Source organism: Callithrix jacchus, chromosome 9 (genome assembly GCF_049354715.1).
Source record: "Callithrix jacchus isolate 240 chromosome 9, calJac240_pri, whole genome shotgun sequence".
Lineage (NCBI taxonomy): Eukaryota > Metazoa > Chordata > Mammalia > Primates > Cebidae > Callithrix > Callithrix jacchus.
In genome coordinates, this window is record NC_133510.1 from 93,132,803 (window position 1) to 93,157,940 (window position 25,138).

General features: G+C 36.9%; 3 protein-coding genes across 6 annotated transcripts in view; 2 read left to right on the forward strand and 1 right to left on the reverse strand.

The window, feature by feature from the left end:
• Positions 1 to 8,370, forward strand: part of CEP290 (centrosomal protein 290) — a 90,744-nt gene extending 82,374 nt beyond the window's left edge. The window contains exons 50-54 of the mRNA XM_054238710.2: positions 1,468 to 1,609; positions 2,761 to 2,834; positions 3,429 to 3,523; positions 6,518 to 6,597; positions 7,499 to 8,370. Coding sequence (XP_054094685.1) covers positions 1,468 to 1,609; positions 2,761 to 2,834; positions 3,429 to 3,523; positions 6,518 to 6,597; positions 7,499 to 7,729 — 622 coding nt within the window. The 3' untranslated portion in view covers positions 7,730 to 8,370. The remainder of the gene's footprint in view (positions 1 to 1,467; positions 1,610 to 2,760; positions 2,835 to 3,428; positions 3,524 to 6,517; positions 6,598 to 7,498) is intronic.
• On the reverse strand, positions 6,785 to 22,021 carry RLIG1 (RNA 5'-phosphate and 3'-OH ligase 1). Of its 2 annotated transcripts, none has more exons than XM_002752836.7 (7): positions 21,786 to 22,021; positions 17,212 to 17,329; positions 14,271 to 14,366; positions 13,513 to 13,629; positions 11,157 to 11,354; positions 9,963 to 10,132; positions 6,785 to 8,703 (listed from the first exon to the last, which is right to left on the reverse strand). In XM_002752836.7, the coding sequence occupies exons 1-7, from the start codon at positions 21,873 to 21,875 to the stop codon at positions 8,515 to 8,517; spliced, it is 978 nt and encodes a 325-aa protein (XP_002752882.1). In that variant the 5' UTR covers positions 21,876 to 22,021; the 3' UTR covers positions 6,785 to 8,514. The 2 variants fall into 2 exon arrangements, with proteins under 2 accessions (XP_002752882.1, XP_035113112.1); XM_035257221.2 differs by lacking the exon at positions 21,786 to 22,021 and adding an exon at positions 21,482 to 21,771.
• The window catches only part of C9H12orf50 (chromosome 9 C12orf50 homolog), a 49,557-nt gene continuing 46,292 nt past the window's right edge, over positions 21,874 to 25,138 (forward strand). For all 3 annotated transcript variants that reach the window (XM_078337049.1, XM_035257215.3, XM_078337051.1), the window contains exons 1-2: positions 21,874 to 22,115; positions 23,113 to 23,223. The gene's annotated coding sequence lies outside the window, so the exon portion shown is untranslated. The remainder of the gene's footprint in view (positions 22,116 to 23,112; positions 23,224 to 25,138) is intronic.

Sequence of the window (25,138 nt, forward strand, 5' to 3'; positions counted from 1 at the left end):
TGACCAGCTGACAAGTCGGACAATTCTGAACAATCTTTTTAGCTTCTTTCCAAGTTAAGTCATATTTTTTCCGCAGCTCTAATGCATTTAAGTGTGTCAGTGTGTGGAAATGTTGAGCATCAGATAGAACTATAGCAACTAACAGACTTGACTGCAGAAACTGAGAAGGCAATAAACAAGTTCAGGTTAACTTTAAAGTATCCCAGTCTATTGTAATCAGCGGGTAAGAAGCAGCCACGTTCTTCAATAATTCTAGCACAAACAGAGACTCGGGCCCATACTGGCTGATGGCCTGTTTAAACTCGTTCAGTAATTTGAAGGGAAGGGGTTCAAAAGCAACCCATACTTGCCTCTGCTGATCTTGAGGATGTACAACAACTGGAAAGTGCCTTGCCTCCAAATATCCCTCTTTTCTCACTTGTTGAACTCCCTGCTTGAAGGAACCAGTTACCATAATTCTAGGAGTACAAATGCCAACAGAAGCAGAGGTAGAAATATTAGGAGGATCTGACCGTCCCTCGACAGGATACAGGAGTGGGGGTGTGGGTGCTGATGGGCACACCCTTTCCTCATATGACTCTTCATCTTTTTGCTCTATAGATTCTTCACATACTTTATCACACTCCTTCTCCTCTCCTGAATCCTTTTTCTCATTGTCTGAAACAGCTTCAAGGCAAAACACACCAAAGCCCAAACAGACCACACCAGATAAGCCTCACATTTGCTTGATCTTTGTCCCTTGTTACTCCAATATGACCGAGCTCCCCAGCTCACCCTGAGGGATTTTTTTTCTAAAGTTCTCGGGGTAATTCTGAGCTCCCCCAACTAACCATGGGGAATTTGTTTCAAAAGGTTTTGGTCTACTTCCAGATTCTCCCTAACTCACCTGGGAGTCTCCCCCAGGCTCCTTCTGAGCTCCCCAACTTACTCCAGAGATTTTTTTCCTAGTAGTATTCAGACTACTTCCAGGCTCCCCCTAACTCCTGCGGGGGATTTTCAAATGTTCTCGGGATACCTTCAGCTTAGCCTCTTTCTCCGTTGTTCAAGCAACCCTTGTCCCGGGTTCAAGTCCCCATACTTGGGCACCACTTACCGAATACCGGCTCAGTTGAGAGACCCCCACCCAGGCAGTGCTGAAAGTATTGAGAGGCAGACACCCAGACAGAACAGCAAAGTGGATCTATCTGTAGGACCAACAGCCTATAGAGCTGAGAGCCTCAGCGGCTGACAGCATTCCAGGCTGAAGTCCTTGAGCAGATTCTCATCTACTTATTTATTCTCTTTACCGGTGATTCTTATTAATAAACAGGTGGGCTATATTAACTGATAATTCACAAATATACCAAGTAGGCAGCTATTACCTGCCTACCACTAATCATAAACTAAAAGGTATTATCCACAAGGAGCCATAGGGGCAGGGTAAACTTAATGTTTCTCAACATATACTTATTTTCTTCATACTTTTAGAATGTATGAAACCAAGTTGAAAGAATTGGAAACTGATATTGCAAAAAAAAATCAAAGCATTACTGACCTTAAACAGCTTGTAAGAGAAGCAACAGAGAGAGAACAAAAGGTTAAGAAATACACTGAAGACCTTGAACAACAGGTAAGTAATGTAATTTTTCTTTACATGATAAAATAATGCATAATATCACAAGATGTTCCTTGCATTGTTTTATAAAGATAAAGATGGACTAGATTAAGAAGACCCATCTAACTCTAGGGCACCCCATTCACCCATTTGCTTAAGCCAGAAACTTTGGATCATCAATGACTTCATTCTTTTTTCATTCTCCACATCTTTTTTTTAAATCATTAATTATGTCAGCTATATTTTCAAACTTTATCCCAAATCTAACCACTTCTGGGCATCTTGAGACATCACTTACTAGTCTTGTTCAAGTTACTGTTTTATACCTGAATAACTGCAATAATTTCCAAGCTGGTGTCTCAGCTTCCACTCTCATTGTTTCACCCTCTTTGTATTTCTGGTCTGTCTCTACAAAGTTGCCAGATAACCCTTTTAAAATATAAAGCACATCACAGTAGTCCTATTCTCAGAATCTTCTAGTGGTTCTCCATCACCCTAAAATAAAACTTAGAAGTTCTTTTCCTATCCTAAAACAACATAAGAGGTCTGGCACCCAGTTTTCTTCCCTATCTTATCTTCTACCACTTCTCCTTTCATTTCATTCACATTGTTTTAATCACATTAACCTTCTTTCAGTACTTTAAACAATCCAAACTCATTTCAGCTTCAAGTCCTTAACACTTGCTTCCTTGTTTAGAATACTGTTCACCCAAATTCTCATCGCTTACTCCCAGACTTCATGTGTCTGCTGAAATAGAGGCTCCTCAGCGAGACCTTCCCTAACCCTAACCCTAGCCCTTTGCTACTTTCCAGCACTCTTTATCCTCTTACACTGGATTATATTTTCTTGATAGCTCTTCCTACCATCTGGCACTGTTGTTACATCATATCATATTACATACACATTATTTGTCTTTCCTCACTAAATGAAGACCATGCAAGATGGAACATTGCCTATTTTGTTCACTGCTGTAGCCTCTGTGCCTAGGATAATGCTGGTTATGCAGTACTCAGTATTTGTTCAATGAATGGTGAATAGAATATAGAAATGTGCCTATGTGTGCTTTTGAAAATCAGATTTTAATATGCTTTAAAGATGTGTATTTTTATAAAACCTCATATTTCCATGGCAAACTTTATCTTCTAACTTTTCATTGTCCCCATAGATTAAGATTCTTAAACATGTTCCTGAAGGTGCTGAGACAGAGCAAGGCCTTAAACAGGAGCTTCAAGTTCTTAGGTACATCAGTGTTTATATGACTACTTTGTGTTTTTCTTTTTAAAAAATAAAAATTATTAGTTTTTATATACCCAGAATTACTACAACTAGATAAAAGCATTTTTCAACTTGACTACCTAATAGGCTTATTACAAGGTACTTATTTCTTCCTTCTAATGCTAATCATTCTATCTTTTTCATAATATACACTGGTAAAAAGAATAAACCCAACCATAATGTAAGTTTCCAGTTTGTAATTTAGTTTAAACTTTTCTAACAGCATAGAATGAATAAAATCTTAGCTTCCTAGAGGAAAATACTAATGAAAGAGAACAAGTAATTTTTTACTTTCTGGGGTCCCTGTAGCCTACTTTCATTAGCCTCCTCTTATAACAAAACTACTCTTGAAAATGACATTAGGTAAAATATTAAGAAAAACGTGGAGGCTTTTGTATTCCAGGTTTTTGTTTGAGTGGTGGCATTGCAGCATGAAGAGTAAGTGTTTACTTTGATAAAGACTAGCATGTTCTGATTACTGTACATCACTAGTTCATAAGAATATTTTATGAAGTAATATCTGTTTTTTGTTTTTAACACATTATTATTGTGTTCTAGATTAGCTAATAGTCAGCTAGAGAAAGAGAAAGCAGAATTAATCCATCAAATAGACATTAACAAGGATCAAAGTGGAGCTGAAAGCACCATCCCTGGTAATGTATTTTAAAAAACATGTTAGCTACCCCCAAGTTTTTGAATTCAGGTTTGCCTTTTTTTTTTTGGCTACGGTTTCTGTTCATTGTCTCCCTGTAAAATGAAATTACTGAAAAGAAGTTTTAGATCTTTTGTATCTCCATGCTATTAACATAAAAATATTCCCATTTATCTCTTTGTGTTGTTTATACTATAGAGTAGCAAGTGCCCAAGTGTTTTTCTCTTTGTTCTCCATCTGGGTGTTACAGATTTAATCACAATACCATGCTAAGCATTGAATACTAAATATGTTATTTCCAGTTCCTAAGTATAGGCTCTTTCAAGTCCTCTGAACATTTTTTAAAACTGAAAATAAGTAAACACTGCCTATATTTTTTTCCTTTTACAAAGTAAAAAATAAGTATCATTCTACCCCATCCATTCCCATTCAAAAGTGATTACTAATCATTCCCCATTCCTACATATACACACACATTGTATATTCATATATTTCACACATATGCATGCATGTATATATATGTTCGTATGTGCCCACAATGTACAATAGATCCTCATTATTTGTGGATTATGTGTTTTCTAAATCACCAACTCACTAAAGTGTGTGTAATCCCCAAATCAACACTCACAGCACTTTTGCAGTACCTATAGAGCCTTGGAAAATTTGAATAATTCAAATTTTCCCAGCAGAGGTCCAACAAGGCAATATTTAGTATTCTCATTTCAGTTTTCATACAGAAATGAGCAGAGGATGGAGACAGTAGAGGGCAGCACAATATCGTGCAAGAAATCGTGGCTCTGGGGCCTGTTGGAAGGGATTTGAATCCCAATTCTGAGGCTTGTTAGTGTTTTAGCCTTAGAAGAGAAAGAGAAAGCAGATTAGAAGAGTCATGTAACACTTCTGAACCTTGTTTTCTTATGTAAAATAAATAGAATTTACCAGGATGAGTTGTCTTTAGGATTTAAGATGAGCATCTATGGGAGATATGTATGTATATTTATATATATTCATCTCTGTACATATTTCCCCTAGCAACAGTGGTTTGATATTTACTAATTGGGCTAACTTTATAGACAAAAACTGTGGATAAAGAATAGACTTTGTTTCTATATATGTATATATATTTTCTTGGCGAGTGACATAAAATTGAACTCATACTCTACATACATAAGTTTATCATGGACATCTTTTGATATCTGCTCATAAATCTGTCTTACACATTTAATCATTCTGTAGTGGATTATTGCCTGTATAACACATTAAACCATTGATATTTCGATGGATAGTTTGCTTCCAAGTTTTTGCTTTTATAAAATACGATTAATCTCTTGACCTAATCATGCCATTGTTTGATAGTATGATAGAAACGCCAGGTTCTCTCCAAAGGAGTATACCAATTTATATCTGAACAATCTTTGACTATTTCTTGTAGCTTTTTCAATATGCTATGTAGTCCTATTAGTAATTTGTAATAAAGCCATCATGTGTGAGTTGTACTAGATACTATATTAGGTGCCTTACAAGCATTCTGTATTTACGGACATATATGATAGGTATTACTGTCTCCATTTTATGTGATAAATTGGTTTGAAGTGCTTAAGTAACCTCTCCCCAAGGTCAGCTAGGAAGTAGCAGAGGCATGATTAAAATCTAAATCTACAAAACTCCATAGCTCCTTGGCATTCCTAGCCCTTAATCACTATGCTATGCTGCATCTTGGTAACTAAAAGTACATACTAAATACTCTCAACATATGTCTCATAGCAGCCAGCTTGGTATATATAGACTAGACACAATATTAAAGCTGTTGACATTAGGAAGATTTTATAATTTTCCTCCCATCCAAGTACTAACCAGACGCAACAGTGCGTAGCTTCTGAGGTCGGAGATCAGGTGCATGTGCATTAAGGATCATATGGCCATAGATAGTTCTGTAAACTTTCTAAACCTCAGTTTCTTAAGGGAATTTCTGAACCCTCAAATTCCTTTTCTCTGATGTGAAGTAGACAGATTACCTATCATTTTTCAAAGATTAGGCTTAAAATCCAACCAGAACTGTTTTTGGAAATTCTAAATCACTGTCTATATAAGTAGTAAGATAACATTTAAGATACTTGTCCCAGGTCCAGCACAGTGGTACACACTCTAATCCCAGTACTTTGGGAGGCTGAAGCGGGCAGATCACCTGAGGTCAGGAGTTCAAGAGCACCCTGGCCAACATGGCGAAAACACATCTCTACTAAAAATATAAAAGTTAGCCAGGCATGGTAGTACTTGCCTGTAATCCCAGGTACTCTGGAGGCCGAGGCAGGAGACTCACTTTAACCAGGGAGGCAGTGGTTGCAGTGAACCAAGATCACACCACTGCACTCTAGCCTAAGTGACACAGCAAGACTCCAACTCAAAAAAAAAAAAAAGTTAGAGGTATGTTAACTTGCAGGATGAATCCAATAAATTAGAACTTTTGTGCTATATTTGTGGACTTTCGTTTTCCTACCAAAGTATTAGGGCTGTGTCCTACTCATCTTTGTATTATATAGCCTGCATGACATGTTTTGCACATAGTAATTGTGCAATAAACGTGTAATAATCTACATGGACTAGCCAATGCTGTGTGGGATAGTGGGAGCATTTGGCCATGGTGATAGCCCCTTACCCAACTGTCTGCTTCTTCGGTTGTACTTTTAGTACCTAACAGATTTTCCTGGTTTTAGGATTTTTTCCATGTAAAATTTCTACCATGTAAAAAAAAATAACCTGACCTTACACTTCTAATACCTAGCAGGTACCTTTTTGCCTGCTATGAAATTACAATACTTGATGGAGGGAGGTAGCATCAAGTATTTACATCCTTAAGTATTTCAGCCATAAAATCCAGTAGTTTCCAGCTTCTAGGTTTCATAAAACAAATCTCTGTTCTCTAGAACAAATTCATTACCTTGAACTCATTCATAGTGAGAAAAAGCAGAGTCTAATTTGTATAACTTTTTGACAGATGCTGATCAACTAAAGGAAAAAGTAAAAGATCTAGAGACACAACTCAGAATGTCAGATCTAGAAAAGCAGCATTTGAAGGTAATAATTAGTATTGTTTTGTGAAAACAGCTGTTGAAAACTATTTTCTTTACCATCTTTGAAGTACATATCCTAAAAAATTCATGTAATAACATCTTATAATTTTTATATTACAAAGTTCATTATGTTCATCTGACTATTCTTAACATTTTATTAAATAAGAGGTAAAAAATTCAGACTCAACAAGTAGAATTAAATAGTAAATTTATTTTTTAATTGTAACAAGTATATGCCATTAGTATGTTCTTAAGTTTTGGGTCACATCGGCAACAGTGTCTTTAGTTTCTTTTGAAATTCTTTTCAGGCATCTTAAGGATATAGTTCCCTTAAAAAATATTTGCTATGTTTTACCTCTTTTAAGACTGTAAACAGGACAAAAAGGCATGGATATGAGAATTAGCTAGTGATCACTGGCTATTCTAAATAGTCACTAAGGCTTGAATTCTTTCTTCACCAAAGTCCCAAGGTTTCCCTGGTCATATTAATAACTTTATAAAAAGTTGATCACTATTCATTAAAAATTAGATATTTGTAAAGAAAATATAAATGAAGTCTAAACCAAAACTCTTAACCAGACTAACTTCAATATTATGAATCACAAAATCTTTTTGATTACTATATTCAGAGGATCTTATATGCTTTTAGAGAAATATTAAATCCCACTATAAGAGATGATAAATTTTAGTCAAAGACTAGAACACAACTTGCAGAATAGATAATTGGACTTGACAGTTAACAACTTAGTTATTTACACTGTACAATGGAACAAATAGAAATCTGAATTCTTCTGCCTTTATAGCTGTAGCTGACCACTCAGGAATACTTTGGCTTTCATATTTACAGTTAATCTTAGTTCAAATCTAAAATATGTATATTTCCTATATGCAACTTTGTTTGTTAGGAGGAAATAAAAAAGCTGAAAAAAGAACTGGAAAATTTTGATCCTTCATTTTTTGAAGAAATTGAAGATCTTAAGTATAATTACAAGGAAGAAGTAAAGAAGAATATTCTCCTAGAAGAGAAGATAAAAAAACTTTCAGAACAATTGGGAGTTGAATTAACTAGCCCTGTTGCTGCTTCTGAAGAGTTTGAAGATGAAGAAGAAAATCCTGTTAATTTCCCCATTTACTAAAGGTCACCTGTTCGTTTCATTTAACTATTTATTAACTTCATAAGTTAAAATCTACTTGGAAATAAGCAATTCTCTGAACTGTAGTATTTCCTTCTCACTACCTTGTACCTTTATACTTAGATTGGAATTCTTAATAAAATTATATGAAATTTTCAACTTACTATAAAAGTATATATTTGAAGACTTAGAATGAATTAGGGCCATCAAATAGGCAATGAGCTCTGGTGAATTTCTCTACATTCATAATATTTTGATTAAGTTTTTTTAAAGAGTATGAGGGTAAATTCAGCAATTTTAATATTTAAAATTGGTGTTTATACTTATTTATACATGTGTTAATATTCTCAAATCATAACTATAATATATATAAATACAAGTGTAGACATACAGACATATAGATTATGAGGCTGAGCCATATGTTTTGTTAAATATCTAGCAAAATCAAATTGAGCTTAAACTATTTTGAAAATTAGTGACATTAAATTGTTGGTTTAATTGTTGCCTTTAAATTACCACTCAGTTATAGTGGAAAGAATCCAGCTCCAGCCTTTGTACAAGCTTGGGCGCTCACTGTTACTTATATTTTTATGACAAGAGATTAAAATTAATTTGCTTGTTTTGAATAAAATTTTGAACAGGTATTTGAAACTGGAAAATTCATTTCTTCACAAATGGTAGAAGACATATTGATGTTTCATAATGAATAGGAACTTTGAAATATTTTTCAACATGATCGAATATCCAAGATTGGAACGTAATGATAATAAACTAATTTTATTTGCATTTTATACATCAAATATTATATCTTTGAGTCTAGCAAATTTCTGATTATCTATTTTTGAAAAATGATTAAACAAACACTTAATATCAAAGGCAGAATGACATTTGTTCAGGTTCATGTTGATAATAACTGGTCTTGAACTCATGTAAGTATCTGGAATTGGCCAGCATAAGCCAAGATGATGGCGATGGACCTGGAAAGAGAAAAAAGGTATTAGCTTTAGCACACAGATACTATTTTTATTCACTTAGAAATATTTAAGTGCTTACTATCTGCCAGGCACTGTGTAAGGCTCTACTTTATCTTACCCTGTTTTTTTTTTTTTTATACCTGTTCTTCTCCTGACATATTACATATTTGTTTATTGTCTATCTTCCCCATTAGAATGTGAGTTCATGAAGGCAGACACCTTGTTGACTGTGTATGTCCAGCACCTGGAAACCTGCCAGGAACATAATCAGGGGCTCCATAAAAATTTTAAGAATCATAGAGTCTGTTGCTGACTACAGACTAGCTACCTGAAAAATGTGGGAAAGGAGGCATTCTAATTGAAGGGAATGTTATGTGATGGAGTTTTGCTACTGCAATCATGTAAACATGGTTAGAGCAAACACAGTATCAGTGTGTTTGTGGGGGCAGAGATGAAGAGCAGTTCTGGGAAGTTAAGCAGGGGCCAGATCATGAGTACTTAATGTAAATGAACAGATTTATGCAGGAAAGTAATATGCTCATTCATTTGTGAAGAATGGAGAAGACAGGACTAACACGGAAAGATTCTGTTTTTGGAGGGTGACACTAATATGATAGTTAAACCATGAATGTTGGCTTGAATTAAAATTAACAGTTAATTGGTTGAGAAGAAGTACATAGATTAGAACTGTTAGGAACTGATAACTGGATGTATGAAGTAATGAAAAGAGGGGTTAAAATTAATATCCAAGTTTTTACTTCAGTGAATTATGAGGAGTCAGAGAGTTACAACTAGGTCCAGTTTTAAATATTATGAATTTCAGGTACCTGTAAGAAGTCAAATAGACAAGTCCAGGAGACAGAAAGGGAACAAAGTATAAGGTAATTCATTCTGTATATATCAACTGTTACCTTGGCACTCTTTTACTCAACAGATTTTCAAATCTGGGAGATGCTGAGTTAAATTAGGTTAGTACAAGATGTCACAGAGAGCACTACTGTGCAACATGAATTTCCTCACAAGGGATACATAGTATCACTTGAATTCTGAAGCACATCTGTTAGGATCAATGCCTCACACAATACACACTGGGAAACGCTGTTTTACCACTTAAAAAATGGTGGTATGTGGGATGAGAAAATTAAATTTCTTTACTGCAAATAAGAATTGCCACCATTTGTAGAGATAATTTTAGTATCACTTCTACTTTGTTGTAGGAATGTAAGATGACATAACCCCACCCGAGCTATTTTTGTCATTACCTTTATTAAACAGCCATCACCGCAATGCCATACTATTCCTTCAATTTTACCCTCTTTGCAACCTTCAAACCAGGACAAGAGATGATTGTGCTTCAATGAAGGTCGATTTCTTATTTGAAATGCTCCATGTGGTATAAGAAGATGTAATGGATGTTTCTTGTTCCCTAACCCTAAGTGGAAAAATTTGCCATTAACCATATTCATTTAAAGCAACTTTCAGAGAGAATGAGAAAATGTACCTCCCCAAATAAAAAGTCTTTTGTAACACTTAGGAATAAAGGTAGAAAGGCTGGTTGGTTCCTTAAAAAGAATACAACCAAAGTGCATTGGCACCTTATTCCAGTAAGTCTCAATTCCACCTTGTTGTACTCTCCACTAAGGTTCAGCAAACTATGACCTGCAGGCCAAGTCTAGACCTTTTTTTTTTTTGTAAATAGTTTCCATGAAACGCAGCCACAACCACTCATGTAAGTACAGTCTGTACCTCCTTTCAGAAGAGTGGCCCATAAAACTTAAATACCTAATCTGGCATTTTGCAGAAAAAGTCTACCAACCTTTGGTACCAGTGTGGCACTGGCCACATTAAACTAATCTTCAATGTTTGCTAAAGAGCTGTACTGTATATCTGATAACTTGTCTAACTACCATCTTAGCTTCTTTACACCTGGAAGTCTACTTTTATCTCTACATAGGATTTTCCTATTACAGCTTTAGTGTCTTTAGGTCTGTCTTCCCATCCCCTTGTCAGCACGGTAACCCATAGTGCTCTCAGGACTTGCACTCAATTCATCATGATATATATTTTGATACTTGACGTGGTATTCACTGCCATTCTTTACTTACTTTACACCCCTGGCTATTCAAATTGATACTATAATAACCAAGAAAAGTGCATTTTCATCAACTGACTCAACTTACCTGAATTTTAAAAAGCAAGGGCGTTACACCTGAGGCATTACTTTTCATACAGTTGTGTAATATTATAGGAAAGAATAAGGATAAAAATCAACCTTTTGGAGTAATAAAATGTTTTTTAATATGAATGTAAAGTTAACAGAAATGAGTATAATCCTAGGAAACTAACTCAAATTTGTTAGTCGTTTCTTTAGCATGGGTATGTTTTTTAAGTTGACCCTAGAAAGTTCTCTATAAATGATAGTTACTGTAACTGAACAAGAAAAAGGCTTCACTCACCATATGGATTTCCATTGATATTTGTTCCTATGAGCTCTAGTGTTTGTTCTAAGAGATCTGATAGTGGCACTGCACTAATTTCCAAAAGTCCAGAATCATCAGGATGATGTTTTAGTACCAGGGCAATTCCAAATTCATAATTAACTACGGAGGAGTGCCAGCAATACTGTTTGTTGTTTTTTTCTACTGGTACCCAACCTATCATATAAAGAAGAAAATTATTTTTTATTACATCATTTTTCTTTGGATTGAAACTACAGGTAATTTCTATTTTTGTTGTAAATTTCCCATGTTTTCTGGGTGTCTATCACAAAGATATATTACTTTAAAAATCAGTGGGAAAGTTAACAGTTTATTTTTTAAAAATCATAAGGGTTCATTTTTTGTTCTATAGAATTAACCTGTTATTCACTACAGAGCACCACCTAGCATTCTCTTACTAGAAAATTCACCCTTAGTAAGAACTGAGCACTATTCTAAGACATAGCACTCAAAATTTTTTTATAAAATAAGTTTTCTCTCTACCTTCTCTCAAGCTTCAGGGACAATGGATATAATGCAGTAAGTGTTCCAAGTTCATTAAACTGTTCCAATATATACCGAACAATTTATTGATGCCATGTTTATTGAATGTTATTGTTGTTACCCTTCTCATTCTTGTTGCCAGAACTGGCTCCCTTCATTATTCACCCTAGATTACTGTAATAACTTATTTGCTGGTCTTCTAGCCTCCAGTGAAATCCAACCCACTTTTGTCATAGTTCTGTTTGTAAAACTTAAATTTAGTTTTGCTGTACCACTGATTAAAAATCATTATGTTCAGGATAAACTTGAAACTCCTTTAGATAGAATAAAAGGACCTTTAAGATCTGGGGCCACACTTCCACCCTCAACTTTTTTTTTTTTTTTTGAGATGAAGTTTCGCTCCTGTTGCCCAGGCTAGAGTGCAAGGGCGTGATCTCGGCTCACTACAACCTTTCCCTCCTGGATTCAAGCGATTCTCCTGCCTCAGCCTCCTGAGTAGCTAAGATTACAGGCATATTACCACCATGCCTGGCAAATTTTTTTTGTATTTTTAGTACATGTTGGTCAGGCTGGTCTCAAACTCCTGACCTCAGGTGATCCACCCACCTCAGCCTCCCAAAGTGCTGAGATTACAAGTGTGAGCCACTGTGCTTGGCCCAGCCTCAACTTTTATAGCCGCTTCATGATGTCATATACCCTGAACATTCCAGCTGCAATGAAGTGTTATATAAAATATCCAAAATACCCCATGCCCTCTCCTCTTCCTGGGAGTTTGCCTAAGCTGATTTTCCCTCTTAAACACAAGCTGAATGAGCAATTCCTCCTCTTTTCTCCAGTGGTACCTGATGTATTCATTCCTGTTAGTTCTTAAATCATACTACCATTGGTTGATTTCTCCCAATGTCTAATTAAAGATCATTGAGGACAAGGGTTCTGACCTGCCTTTTTGTATTCCCAGAAACTAAGAGGACTTTGCACATAATGGGCACTCAAGATATGCCAGTTGAGAACCTATAACCTTAATTTGGGATACCTTTCTATTCAGCATACCTTTGCAAAATTTTCCCATCCCAAGAAAAACAACTATTTTTAACTCCTTCTGAGATACTCTGGGATCCACACACACACACACACACACACACACACACACACACACACATATATATACTAGTTATCCCTAAAGGTATAGACACTTCTTGAAATCTCATTTCAGACTAGATCATCTCATCTATCCTGACAAGAAGCTGGAAGCTATTTCCTCTTCTTGTTTTTTTGAAACAAGGTCACAGTCCAATGCTCAAGCTAGAGTGCAGGGGCACGATCATGGTTCACTGCAGGCTCAACTTCCAGGGCTCAGGTGATTCCCATATTAGTCACCCGAGTAGCTGAGACTACAGGCGCACACTGCAATGCCCAGCTAATTTTTTGTATTTTTTGTAGAGACAGCGTTTCACTATGTTGCTCAGGTTTGTCTTAAACTCCTGGGTTCAAGCAACCATCCACCTCAGCCTCCCAAAGTGCTAGGATTACAGATATGAGACACTGCAACTGGCCTCAAGGCTATTCTCATTAGACTCTTTATTGTCACAGACTACAGCTAGTAAAAAATGGCCATCTTAGAAAAGATTCTAAATCTAAGAGGATATTCTTGATATGAAGCATCTTTGATATAAACTGTAGGGACTTTACATAAATTTGATTCAGAAATTCTGTGCTATACATACTAATGAAGAACCAGATTAAAATTAAATTCTATAATTTCTGATTGAATGGATATTTTCATCATTTTACTAGTAAATGCAAAACTGCATTAGAAGAGATATCATGGTACCAGGAATGTGTCCATTTTCATCAGGCACTGGGTTTCCATTTATTTGTTCTATTTCCTTTGCTGGTATCCAGCACTCTGGAGCTGGTTTGAAGTCCTCCTCAACGTTCCAAAAAAATTCTAAAGAGAGATAATGTTATATGTGGTGATACTTTAAAAAACATAAACTACTAAACAGAATCAAAATGGGAACAGCTACTAAAACCTCATATCAAGGATGATACAATTATTCTCCATTCATTATCACCACAATGTGACTGTACTTATGGTTAGAATACTAACACTTTAAATATTCAATTTCATATACACCATTTGTATACAGTATTTAACAGTCTAAAGTAACCAACATTCCATTAAGTATTAGATTCGTGAATTTTTAATATACTATGACTACAAATATAAATACATTAATGTATATACAATAAGTATATATATCTACTACAGATATTTAAAAGCATTTTAATAAAGATTAATTTCCTGAGATTTTAATTACCCTTGATTTATAAAATGACATATTTGTCTCTTACACAAAATGTGTTACTCACTTCGATACATATGTAGTAATTTGTATGTTTTAATAGACTTACAGAGTGACAAATATTAGGAAAATATTTTACAATATTTTTCAATAATATCCTTTTTATATATAAAAGTATTCTAAATTGCTTAAATTATACAGAAAGATATAATGTACAGAAATACCATAGCAATAAATACACCACAGATTTCAGCTATTTAAACATGAAAAGTTAAAAACTAACCTTTTGGGTTTCCTTTTGAATGTAGAAAATTTTTAAATCTTTTTTCAGCTTGTTTGTTGGGTTTTCTATCTAGTCGGGCCCAAAGGTATGGCTGATCTATAAAAGTAATAACAAAAGGAAAAGAATGAAGTAAACAAAACTTATCTTGAAAGACATTTCAGAATAGAATTTTTCAATAAACACGAGGCTAATTTCTCAAAGAAGCTAAAGGGAAATGTGCAATATAAGAATATATACCACCTAGCAGTACTTGATGCTATGAGAAGACTTACTTCTCTGGTTAAAGAATGAGGGCAGGAGACAAAAAGTAAATATATGATATTTTTAATAAGGGCATATATGAGTAAGCAGCATTTATGGACAACTGAAGCTACCTCTACAAAATGGAAACAACCAGATAACTGTATTCACCACCACCCCACTAACATTACACTGTGCTTTAAAGGTTAATTCTGACACAGCTGGAATCAGGCTGAGCTGTTTTGCATTGCACTGACCCCTGATCAAGTTGATTTGTACTCATGGATCTGAGGAGTTTCAGGGCACTGTGCTAGTGTTCTTTATTGGTAAGAGTGAGACTGATAGCTTGCACCTGGTCTGAGACCCCTGATGGGCTCTACTGCCAAAGCTGGTTACTTAGCAGCAAGATGGCTACCTACATGACCAGCAAATATATAAAAGTCCACAGCTGTAACTCCATTTTGCATTCCCTGGTTCCAAGGTGTTTGTCTGAACACGTAAGTGGTTTCTGATCTGAGAAAACGTGTCCTGCCAAGGCTTCAAAGCAGCTTTGAAGCATAGTAGCTTTTACCTGGCCTCTCCATACTCCTTGCTGTGAGACAGGCCTTGGCCATAATACACATCTTAACTTTTAATACCACTGGTATATTGTGTATCCTTTAGCAGTAATAAATGTGGATTTGTAAGCATTGTCACTTTGCGTTCTGTGACTCACTTTAGCAGTTAAATTCTAACCCAGTAGTTGCCATCATCATGCATAATGATACACACTATAGTTTCTTAATAGACATCAATGTCTGGAAAATCTTTTACAATTTTCTCAAATATACAAATCTAGGGTTTATAAAGAAGCTGCTATACGTTGGTCCTGATATTCTGTACTACTTATTAGCTATCCAGATAAATAATATAAAGAACCAGATTAAAACTATATTATATTATCATTTCTGGTTCAGTGGACCTTTTGTTTCTTTTTTACCAGTAAACATAAAAAATGCAATTCATTTACATCCATTAGAATGGTTACTAGCCAAAAACAAAAACAACCCAAACAGAGAAAGGCAGAAAATAAGGGCTGGTGAGGAAACTGAAAAACTGGAACCTTTGTGCACTGTTGGTAGAAATATAAATAGTTGCGACCACTATGCAAAACAGTATGGTTGCTCCTCAAAAAATTAAATTAGAATTTCCGTATGATCCAGTAATTCCACTTCTGGATATATATACCCACAGGAACTGGGAGCATAGCCTCAGATATCTGTTCACATCTGTTTACAGTGGCATTATTCGCTGTAGTCAAAAGATGAAAGCAACCCAACTGTCCACCAGTGGTTGACTGGATAAACAAAATGTGCTAAATACACGCAAGGGAATATTAATTCCATTCCTTTAAAAGGGAGTGAAATTCTGATACATGCTACCAACATGAATGAACCTTAAGGACATTATGCTACGTGAAATAAGCCAGTCACAAAAAATAAACACTGTATGATTCTACTTATATGAAGTACCTAGAGTAGTCAAATTCATAGAGACAGAAAGTAGGATGCTGGTTACAAGGGGCGTGGTAGGAGAATAAGGAGTTGTTTCATGGGTAGCATTTCAGTTTTATAAGATGAAAACAGTTCTTGAGATGGAGGGTGGTGATAGTGGCACAACAATGTAAACATACTTAATGCTACTGAACTGCATACTTAAAAATGGTTAAGATGGCAAATACATTTTAGCACAGTTAAATTTACTTTACTGCATGTCATGAATTTCCTGAATCAAGGACTGTGTCCAGACGCCTATTTAATGCCCAAGGAATGTGTCCAGATATTGTTTTTTTTTTCTGGAATTGAAAGGTAATCTCACCATCCAAAAATAATCACAAAAAAAATCTCTTTTCCATACATTTCTTCTTAAAATGACTGACAATTTCTATTTGCATTTCTTTTAAAATATATTAAAATGAAATTAATTAGAGACACTGCCAAAAGCAATAAAGCCACTGGGATCAATGCAGGAAGAACAAGCTTAAGGGTCCCACAAACATAGGTCCCACTGACAGTTCAGTCATTCAGTCACTATACGGTCTTGGGTAAATTATTTAAGTTCTCTGAGCATCATTTTTCTTTTCTTTTTTTGAAACAGAGTCTCCCTCTTGTCCTCTAGGCTAGAGTGCAATGGCGCGATCTTGGCTCACGATAGCCTCTGCCTCCTGGATTCAAGCAATTCTCCTGCCTTAGCCTCCCTTGTAGCTGGGATTACAGGCATGCACCACCATGACCAGCTTATTTTTGTATTTTCAGTAGAGGCAGAGTTTCGCCATATTGGCCAGGCTGGTCTGAAACTCCTGACCTCAGGTGATCCACCCACCTTGGCCTCCCAAAGTGCTGGGATTACAGGCATGAGTCACCATACCCGGCCTCATTTTTCTTATCTGTGAAATGGAGAGGCTACTTGTACAAACTGGAGATATATCAAGCACCATACTGCCTGTGCCCTTAATGGGTATTAGGTAAATGTTTTAGTTTACCTGTTTTTCCCCAAAAGTACAATAATTTAGGTAAACTATAACAATTGTGACCTTTTTGTTTTGCTACTATACTTGGGTTTCCAAGGGTTTATGAAAAGCAAATGCCTTGTATCATATAGTCTATAAAGTAATTAAGAAAAATAAGTAATATTTATAGTAAATATTATAGTTTTATTTTACCTTTATAGGTAGTAACATAACAACATGTTCCATCCACTTTTTCTGTTGGAATTGCACTGTATATATCTGCATCTAATGCCTTGTGACTTATAGTTTCAGTTGCCAAAACTTTAAATGGCTTAAAAAAAGAAAGAGAGAAAACCGGTTTAAGATAGACAGCCTCTATGTTTTTGCACACATGCTCACCTGAAATATTCTTAATTTCATTGGTTTTAAGGGATGATCTCCTGTTCATCCTTCAGAATGATTTAAAAGTATTTCTTCTGTGAAGTTCTGAATTGTTCCCTCCCTTCTATGCTATCACAGCAACATCTGATTTTCTACAAAATTCTATAATTATTTACATTTCTTTATGTACCTTTGTTCTTTGCAGCACTGCAACCCTAGCACAGGCATTCAGTATATTTAATCATATACCTGACAATTTAGTAAATGCCTACTATGGATTAAGCATTGTCTTCAACACTGGAAATACAGAGGTGAACAAAAAGGTATCTGTCTTTGGTGAAACTTGTATTTTAATGAGGGAGACAAAAGCAGCACATGCATGATATGTTAGCTATGACAAACAAGTGCTAAAGAGAAAAACAAATAGGTAAAGGAAAGAGGGATGAGGTGCTCTTTTGGATACTGTGGAAAGGGAAGCTTTCTTTGAGGAGGCAACCCTTGGCAAATTTGAAGCAAGGGAATACTATGTAAATATCTGAGGAAGACAAAAGGTCCCAACTCAGGAGGTTTTTTGATGTGTCTAAAGAATGTAAGGCAGCCACTGTGTCAAGATCTGAGTGAAGGTAAAACTAGATTATATGTTTAATTAACATTAACTCCATAGGTGCTCCTGGTATACAATACAAGTGTCTTTCAATCATAATTTTCAGTTTTCCCAAGAATCAATCTACTCTTCAATACATGACATTTCCCCCTTTTTTATAAGCACAAACATTTTTGTGATCTACAAAACTTGTTTTTCAATTAAGACTTGATTCATAGTCTTAGCAAGGATGTAGTAATATATTCCTGTCTCAGGTCAAATTCTCAGGGAGCAGGCAAAAATAGATGGAAGATAGTTCATACTTTGTTTTTGCCTTTTTTTTAACCTTTTTTTCTTGCAAAGCTAATACATGCTCATTATAGAAAATTTGTAAATGAAATGTAGAAAGGCATAAATGAATCACCCACTTCATCACCATTCAGATGTATCACAAGAACCTTTGGCATACTTCTTTTCTCTTTTTCAGTGCATTTTTCTCAATATAACTGACATCAGTTTCTATTTGCTACCCAGAAGTTTCTTTACGAGCCAAAGTAAAATGGATTTCTGGATTTCCTTTTTTCCTCCTCAACTTCAGATGTTTTTCCTCCTCAACTTCGTGATAAACAACTGCTATTATAAGCATAAGCTGTCTAAACTATGATTTTCATCCTTTTCATTAAGCAATTCTCATTAGTATATCTTCATTGTTACAGAACGTGCATCTCTGTCTAAACATAACAGATCACACACTTTAAAAGCTTCTTAATTTTCAGAACAGTTTTATCCTTGATTCAGTTTTATATCCTAAAAATCTTCAAATGTATCATCATAACATTCAACAAATACTTTTAGAAAATATATTATCTGCTTGAAAGGAAAGTTAACCCCCGATGGTTTCCTACCATTAATAGTAATTTATATTAGACACGACAATACTATAAACTTAAATTTCTGAGCTGTATCAGCTATGGTTTATTTACTTACTTAAAAAATGTTCAAGATGGCAAAAGAAAAATCTCCTCTATAAAACAAATCTTTCTTACAATTATCTGACTTCCCCATGTAGTCTGATGAATTGTTTACTTTGAAAGTTGTATTCAGGAGTCTACATTGATCTAAAAATCTTTGTGGTAACTCATTCAACAAAGTTTGAACATCTAGTTTGTGAACGGCCTTGTCCTAGGCCATGCAGTTAGAATATAAAAAAAGGAGTAAGACCTGCTGGCATCACCTCTTAGGCAAGACCTCACATTGGTACTCCGGTAAATACAGCCCCACTGATAGCACAAGCTGGCCCACTATACCATATTAGCGATGTTATACCATATACTTCAGTACCATTTTAGTTCTAAGTCTTTGCACAATGAGTAGTCAAGATTTGAAGCTGATTTTCTTTTTTTCATGTTTTCCCCCTAACAATTTTCACTTTTAAAACTACCAAGAATCACCTGCCTTTTGTTTTTCCTTTGAATGTGTTTGCTTTGACGGTACCCTCTTCTTGTCCCTTTCAGCTTTACCAGTAATGAGCTGTTAATATATTTATGATTTTTTTCTACTGTCAGGAAGAAAAAGGGCACCAAGGATGAGAAAAAGACAGTTTTCTCATCCATAAGTCTTCTTCAGCAATGAAAATGAATTATAGATAAAAAGTTAATAATTCATTTTCATTGCTGAAGAAGACTTATGCCATTTCTATAGTTTTATCTGAAGTAACATCATCTTACAAAGTGAAACAACACTGTACAATATAAACATACTACTGTGTGTGTGCTTAAGACTAATGTACTATTTCAACCAGGTAAACTAAGAAATTAGCCCCTCCTAGTACTGATTCAATACTTTTAAAATATGACCATCTAGTAGGGATTCAGTACTTTAAAAATATAACCGGTTTTCAGTAACTTATGATGCTGGTATCAAAAGATATCAATTTAACCCAGGGAGGTAGAGTAACAAGATCTGGTCCAATAACAGTGTGTGTGTATCTAAATTTATCCAAGATCCTGGGGGGAAGACTGCCCCATGGAGCTCTTGATGAGTATAAACATTCCTTCTGTAAAAATCAGTTATCTGGTCTTTGCTATTGATGTGTGCAAAGGACAACACGAGACACTGAGGGGTACATAAAATTCTCCTCTACCTGTCATCAAGACTTAGACTATTACTGGGGGGAAAAAGTATGTGTATTAAAATAGTGAATATCAATTGAGTGGCCCTCTTCAATTTCTAGGTAGGAGAAATCACTGAGATGACTAAGTTGATGTAAGATTTTGTGGAGAAGAACTGACTTGAAAAATTAAAAACATTCTAGAGGTGATCTGGAGTGAACAGTCTGAGGAAAAAATAGGAGACAGGATTGTGGTTGTTATGTTCATTGGATGAAAGAGATGGCTAAAACAGAGAATTCACTTTAAGAAGGATGGAGGGTAGATTGAGCCTCATTAGTGGGAAGCCCTGAATTATAATTAAGAATGTGGATGCTATGCTATAAACAAACTGTAAGCTGTACTTAATTGCACAGAGGTAAGAGAAGGGGCTGCTTATTTTCCCTGGTGGAGAATATTTTTACAAACTACTCCCCTCTAACATACAAAGTTGGAAATCACAGTAGAGTGAAATACTAACACAGATGCTAATGTTTTATATGGATTACATTATTTGTTACAGCTAAAAAAAAAAAAGGCTGATTGCTGCTACAAGCATTGAGTAATAAGTGGTATTTAGACGAGGAAAGAACATGGTGATGATCGGACTGAGTGGCAAATAGGACCAACTAGGTAGTGCAATGGGCAGGATATGAAATATTAACTGTAACAGCAGTGACAGCAGTAGAAAGAATGAAAAGATCAGGTGCCATAAGGTAAAAATCATCAAGGTGAATGGAAAACTGGCCTGAAATGATTCCAGAGTTCATTCTTTAATTCAACAAATATTTATCCAGTGCCTACCACGTGTCAGGTCCTACAGGCTGGGACTAAAGATAACAGGACAATCTGCCTTAAACACATTTTAGTCTAGAAGAGGAGAAGGCCACTGCCAGTGATGAAACTCAAGTGAGGTGGATTTCCAATGGACACGTGGATTTTGTATGTAATCAGCTAAGTTGGGAAGCACCTAATGACTGGGGATTCTACTGATCAAAGACTACAAGATGAAAGAATTGTTTTATAGTACATCTTGTTTTATAGTACAAGATGAAAGAACTGCCTTCATATAGGTTACTTATTATTCACTCACTAGCATTTATCGAGGGCACATTATATAGAAAACACGTTGCTGCAATAGAAAACCTTGAGATGGGAACACCAAAGTTAGAATAAATTAAGTAATTACTGGTAACATGAGGTCTGATCTTCTGTGACTTGATTAGGCTACTGTCAACACCGCCAATGGTTCCGACATAACAGGTAAAGCAAGTCCTATAATATCCCCCCTTTCTCACTGCACTTTTGAAAAGTAGTAAAGTTTGGACTGTGGCAATTATCTGATTAGAAGGTTTCCCCAAAAGGTGCTGACCTGAAACCCACAGGTGATGACCTGTGGTTTTTCCATTTCCCTGCGAGGGCAAGTTTGAATCTCCTGATCAGGAAAATTCTCTCGCAAATGCCCTGTCTTACAACTAAGAAAAGTACAAGAACCTGGACTTGTACTCAGGGCGTCTAAGACTTCCAACCCAGACTTCCCCAACGAAACCTCCAGAGGCTCCAGGCCTGCAGTGCAGTTCTAACGCGCCCAGCCGCCCTCGCCGAGTTCGCACTGAGCCAGCGCCGCGGGGAGAAGCCCACGCTGGCCGCCCAGCCTGCCCGGCGCTGCTCCTTACCTGATGCTCCCTTTTGGCGGAAGGCTCCTGTTTCACCTCCGTCACAAACACACACGGCATCTTCCGCTGCACGGAGCCCAAGCGCTTCATGATGAGCCCAACAAGCAGTGCGAGCGGAGGGTGCGCTTTTGAACGGCGTCCGGTCCAGGCGGGGAGAAGCCCTGAAGCAGTCACACGCGGCGCTCAGACAACTCACACTCCGCGCCCAGCCACCGCCGCGGCTCCCCCACTATGCCAAGCCCCAGCTAGGGGCGGGAACGCCTATCCAGAAGCGGCTTCCTGGCCGCGGCGCCTTCTGGGAGTTGTAGTGCAGAAGCTGATGTGTTCCTGGTGCGTTCCCACGTGCGTCCCCCGCCCCCACCTCAGTTTTAACCGATTATTTATTTGGAAGTTAAATAAGAACAGATAATAAGCAATGAACATTTCAGATGTCTATTTAACGCAGTTCCAATGAAACCTACTTACCTGTTATCTTTAGTTAATGCGGGAAGCACTATAGAAGTTTAGAAATATTTAGAGACATACCCAGATCCCCAAGCAGAATGAAAACTGCTTTTCCAGTAGACTGTCAGAAAACGCTATAATAAAATACCTGGGATCAAAAAAAGTTACCTTTTGAACTACGCCTTATTGTGCAGCATAACATGGTCGAAGTGGTTCTGATATTCTTTCCAGAGTGAATGCAAAGTTTCAGTCTTAGACTAATCCAGAATCACAGGAATAGCTACAACCAGGATTTCATTCTCAAGTTTTTCATAGGAATCTTTTTTATTTTAATTAAAGGTGAGGTCCAACAGCTGAAATGGCTTGAGTACTCGTAGTCTATCAACTGTGAGCTAAAAACAGCTTTAACTTACTGCTCAAAAGAATATTTTGAGGGTAAGTGATAAGATGGATAATGACTAAATCAAATAAATACTAAATATTTAGGAATAGTAGCCTTTCCATCTCATTGCATTTAATAGTTCCTAGTCTGAAGTTGTAGGGGAATTCTGATTTTACTTCCATCCTTTTTGGGCTTGGACTAGGCCCAGGTCTCATTTCTTTGTCTTATCTGCATGTATTCAACTGTCCAGCATATTACTGACTAAGCCCTTGGAAAAATTAAGCAATTATATCTCACTTAGCGGTATCTAAATAGTAAGGGGGTTCCCAATAAATAAAACAGCTCCTTTAAAAAGTTCACAGTTATGCTGAATAGTGACAATGAAAAAATTAAAATGTACAAATTCAGTGTTTTGATTGCTGGATTCAGAGGGGAGGGAGGATGGAAGAGATTTGCCATTACAAAGTGTTTACTTCCTTTTCTGCTTTCTTTTTCTCATAGGAAAACACAAAAAGCTCTCCCACATCACATCCCAGATTTACCAAAAAAGAAAACACTTGATGCTGGCTATGTAATGTTGGAACCGGAAACGTTTTAGCATTTTGCAGTCAGGTGCCAGTGACTTCTTTGTTCCTTCAGAGGCATTCAGAAAAGTGGCTTGTTTCATGAGTTTCAAAGAGACAAAAACTTTCACAGCTATTAACTGTCACCTCCCAAACTGCCACAGAACATTTTAGGTCCTACATTCTGTCATTTCTGGGAAATACTGATCTTCTAAAACCACTCTCCACTTATTTGAATAGTAGTAGCAAATCTAGTCATCTCTTAGCAAGCACTTTCTATTTCCAAAACTTTGGCTTACTCAGTAGCTGGAGCAAAGCTTCTGGCGGAAACACAAGTCCACATCGGAGGAGAGCCACAAGATCAATTCACAGTTATAAACTGGACTCATGCTCTGATGGATAGCAGCCATCAACTTTGCCCAATTCTCATAATTCTGAAGAGTTACCAAGGAGTTGCGACCAGCCACTGTACTAAAAGTGGTGTCACAGGATTACAAAATCAAAGAAAATCTTTCTTCTCTGACTGATATGTTAGTGCTCTAGCATGCACCAAAGATGAAAGACACTCAAGAGTTAGCCTGCTTTGGCCAACGCAAAATACTTAAAGAATTTTCAGGCCTACTCCCAGCCATGGAGACAAATTTCCCATCACTCTTCATTACAAGGAGGAATCATCCTCACAGGGTAGTAATAGCTTTTTTTTTTTTTTTTGAGACAGTCTTTCTCTGTTGCCAGGCTGGAGTGCAGTGGTGTGATCTCTGCTCACTGCAACCTCCGCCTCCCAGGTTCAAGCGATTTTCCTGCCTCAGCTTCCTGAGTAGCTGAGATTACAGGTGTATGCCACCAAGCCCAATTATTTTTTGCATTTTTTTTTAGTAGAGACAGGGTTTTACCATGTTGGTCAGGCTGTTCTTGAACTCCTGACCTTGTGATCCACCTGCCTCGGCCTCCCAAAGTGCTGAGATTACAGGTGTGAGCCACCAAGCCTGGCTGTAATAGCTTTTTTTTTTTTTTTTTTTTAAGACTAGAAAGACATTTACAACAGGAAAGAATAGAATTGAAGTAGAAGAAGAAATTTCAGGAGAAGAAAAAAAAGTTTTTCTTTTCTACTGCATTGTCAGTAGAAAAGAATTTGAGGAGAAATTTAAGCCAGCTGCAGAAATTTGCATAAGTAGCCAGGAGCCTAATGTTAATCCCCAACACCATGGGGAAATGTCTCCAGGGTATGTCAGAGACTTTCAAGGCAGACCCTCCCATCACAGGCCCAGATGCCCAGGAGGAAAGAGTGGTTTCGTGGGCTGGACTCAGGGTCCCCGTGCTGTGGGTAGCCTAGGGACTTGGTGCCCTGTGTCCCAGCAGCTCTAGCCATGACTGAAAGGGGCCAACATAGAGCTCGCACTGTGACTTCAGAGGGTGGAAGCCCAAAGCCTTGCCAGCTTCCAAGTGGTATTGAGCCTGTAGGACCACACAAGGCAAGAATTGAGTCTGGGAACCTCCAGCTAGATTTCAGAAGATATATGGAAACACCTGGATGCCCAGGCAAAAGTTTGCTGCAGGGATGAGGCCCTCATGGAGAACTTCTGCTAGGGCAGTGCAGAAGGGAAATGTGGAGTTAAAGCCCCCACACAGAGTCCCTCCTGGGGCACTGCCTAGTGGAGCTGTGAGAAGAAGGCCACCATCCTCCAGTCCCCAGAATGGCAGATCCACTGACAGCTTGCAACATACACCTGGAAAAGCTGCACACTTTCAATGCCAGCCTGTGGAAGCCAGGAGGAAGGCTGTACCCTGTAAAGCCACAGAGGTGGAGCTGTCCAAGACCATGGGAACCCATCTTTTCCATCCACATGGCCTGGATATGAAACCTGAAGTCAAAGGAGATCATTTTTGAGCTTTAAAATTTGACTGCCCTGCTGGATTTTGGACATGCATGGGGCCTGTAACCCCTTTGTTTTGGCCAATTTCTC